The following is a 2,399-nucleotide window of genomic DNA, read 5'->3' as shown; positions in this document are numbered from 1 at the left end:
TACAATGTGACATTTATCAATCTTACCTCCTCAACCAATTCCTTCCCCCAAACATCTAATATTCCGTCATTAAAGATATATATTTTTTTCCAATTTCAATTCTACTACGACTTCCATCCAAAAAAGAATATTTTTATAAAATAGAACTTTAAAGCATACTTATATTTCAATGCGCTGACTGTTTGATACCGAAATAAATCACTGGCATTGATATCAGGCAAATTAGTATAATATTTTAATCAATTGAAGTAAGGTAAAATAAATATTTCAAATCTGAAACATAATACGAATATTACTTCAACACTAATTTGGGAAGGAAATAAATTCAACTTGATCCATTTAATTAAAACTGTTAATTTGATTAAGAAGAAAACCCCATTTGGATGCTATAAAATACATTAACAGACTTTAAAAACATGTTCAGTTTGCAATAATATCTCTTGGTGATGCAATTCGAATTTAGGTTTTCGGCATTTTTCTAAAATGAAATAAACGCATGGAAGTAATTGTAACATTGTTATATGTTAACACACACATAATCTAATAACATGGGACTGTTCGATATGTATTAGATGCTAACACTGCAACTTATCAAAAGGTATATGTTTCTGTTGAATACTAAATCTTCAATAACAATCTAATGTCTTCCTAGAATCCAGGATCCTGTTGCCAATGTGTATATTTCTGCCACAAGGAATTCACTTACTAAAAAGTAAATCTAATTTCAACACCCACTTATACATATAATAAGGGCTACTTCTTTGTCTTTTCGTGTCCTCTGTTCACTCCCTCTTATCCTCTGTTACCTGGCCAAATAGTTTTCTCTTTCTATCTCAATATTTCATTTCAAATACACGAGTTAGCTTATACAGTCGAAGAGTTAGCTTATAAAGTCGAAGAGTAAACTGAAATATGTTTATAGTAATATGTCTGTCAGAAGTATATACTGTATGATATATACATTAAACTAGCCACAGAGTTAATCCCATTGCACCTATGTAATGACACAATTGCAACATTCCCTATGAGAATGCCAATTAATACATCATTAATTGTATAACTAATTAAACAAAACCATGATGTAACAGGACCAGAGTTGGTATAAATGGGATGTTGTGATGAGATTGATATTTTAGGACATATAATTTTGTAATGACTGAATATTTAATTGGAGTCCAGGAAATAGTATCTGGACGATAATTTATATATATATTGTGTTCTATTTCTTTTTTTCAGTTTCTAATTAAGCCCAAAATAAATACGATAATCAAATTAATATCATTTCTTGTCACCAATATTACTACCTCTTCTAAATTTCTCATATATGTAACACATTATGGGATGGTAGATATAGGCGACTCCAACTCAATCATGTCCATCTGTGTCTGCCAACCGTTTGTCACTAGTTCTACTTGAATAAAATTTTACTAATAATACATATTTATTGATATAGTGTACATAAAAGTATCTAATATTACAATACGCATCCAATAAACCCCATCATTTAAACAAGAAATCCAATACCGTAAGTGAAACGCATTAGAGTTAAACTCCAGGCAAAGATTGAAGTTAAAATACTAGAACTCTTAATGGTATACGACCCATTCTTGTGTGAAGCAACAGTGCTGTTGGAATGGGCGAAACTGGTGGAACTAGTAGAGATAGTTTTACCACCATGAATGGACGTACTTGAACTATCACTCTCGCTTGACGTTTTGGAAATGTCGGCTTTGTTTGAATTTACGACACTACTACGACCACTCGAGGAGGTAGTAAATTTCATTTTAACAGAAGATGTAGAGTCTTTATTGTCTGACGCTGACGAGTTCGGATCATCAATGGCTTCATAATACGTATAATTGTCAAATGGATGTGGGAATAAATCGTGCTCCCTCAACTTTTGGTAATCCCATTCAGGTGCACTTTCGGTTTTCCAGTTCCAGAAGAACCAGCCTTTGGTATAAGTAGAGAAGCTTAGCAACTGAGCTTCAATATATTTCCTAGTTTGAATCTTGTACTCTTCAGGCCATTGATCTATTAGGTTTTGAGACACACAGGTTCCATAACCAGTTCCAATCGATATTTTGTGTTACCTTTTTCCTTGCATTGATTGGCGGTGGAGCTAATGGGTTAGAGTCTTGTTTAGCCATTTGAGGAGGACCATTCAATTGATTACTAACATTTTGATTAATATCATTGGTGTTTGGACCATATGGATTACTTCTCATTGATACTGGTGTTGGTGGATTTTCAATTTGGGGAGCGTATGGATTACTTGGTTGAGAAGGTTGAATTTCACCTGGAGCTGTTGGCAATAATGGGAAAGAAAATTGCTTGTTATTCATTGATGGTGAGGCTGGAACAGCGTTTGTCGATGGTGGAGCATATGGATTATGAGA

At 33.3% G+C, this 2,399-nt stretch overlaps 2 protein-coding genes across 2 annotated transcripts; both read right to left on the bottom strand.

Moving 5' to 3' along the window:
- Positions 1-1,504: 1,504 nt before the first annotated feature.
- On the bottom strand, positions 1,505-2,089 carry Kpol_109p2 (exoglucanase repeat family protein; the record flags this gene model as incomplete). Its single annotated transcript, XM_001642103.1, has 1 exon — positions 1,505-2,089. A coding segment is annotated over one exon (585 nt), but the record flags the coding sequence as incomplete, so codon positions are not given.
- On the bottom strand, positions 2,022-2,399 carry Kpol_109p1 (uncharacterized protein; the record flags this gene model as incomplete). The annotated part of the gene is made up of 1 exon (XM_001642102.1): positions 2,022-2,399. A coding segment is annotated over one exon (378 nt), but the record flags the coding sequence as incomplete, so codon positions are not given.

This window comes from Vanderwaltozyma polyspora, genomic scaffold (genome assembly GCF_000150035.1).
Source record: "Vanderwaltozyma polyspora DSM 70294 KpolScaffold109 genomic scaffold, whole genome shotgun sequence".
In the NCBI taxonomy this organism is placed as follows: domain Eukaryota; kingdom Fungi; phylum Ascomycota; class Saccharomycetes; order Saccharomycetales; family Saccharomycetaceae; genus Vanderwaltozyma; species Vanderwaltozyma polyspora.
This window is presented reverse-complemented; position numbering and strand designations above follow the sequence as displayed.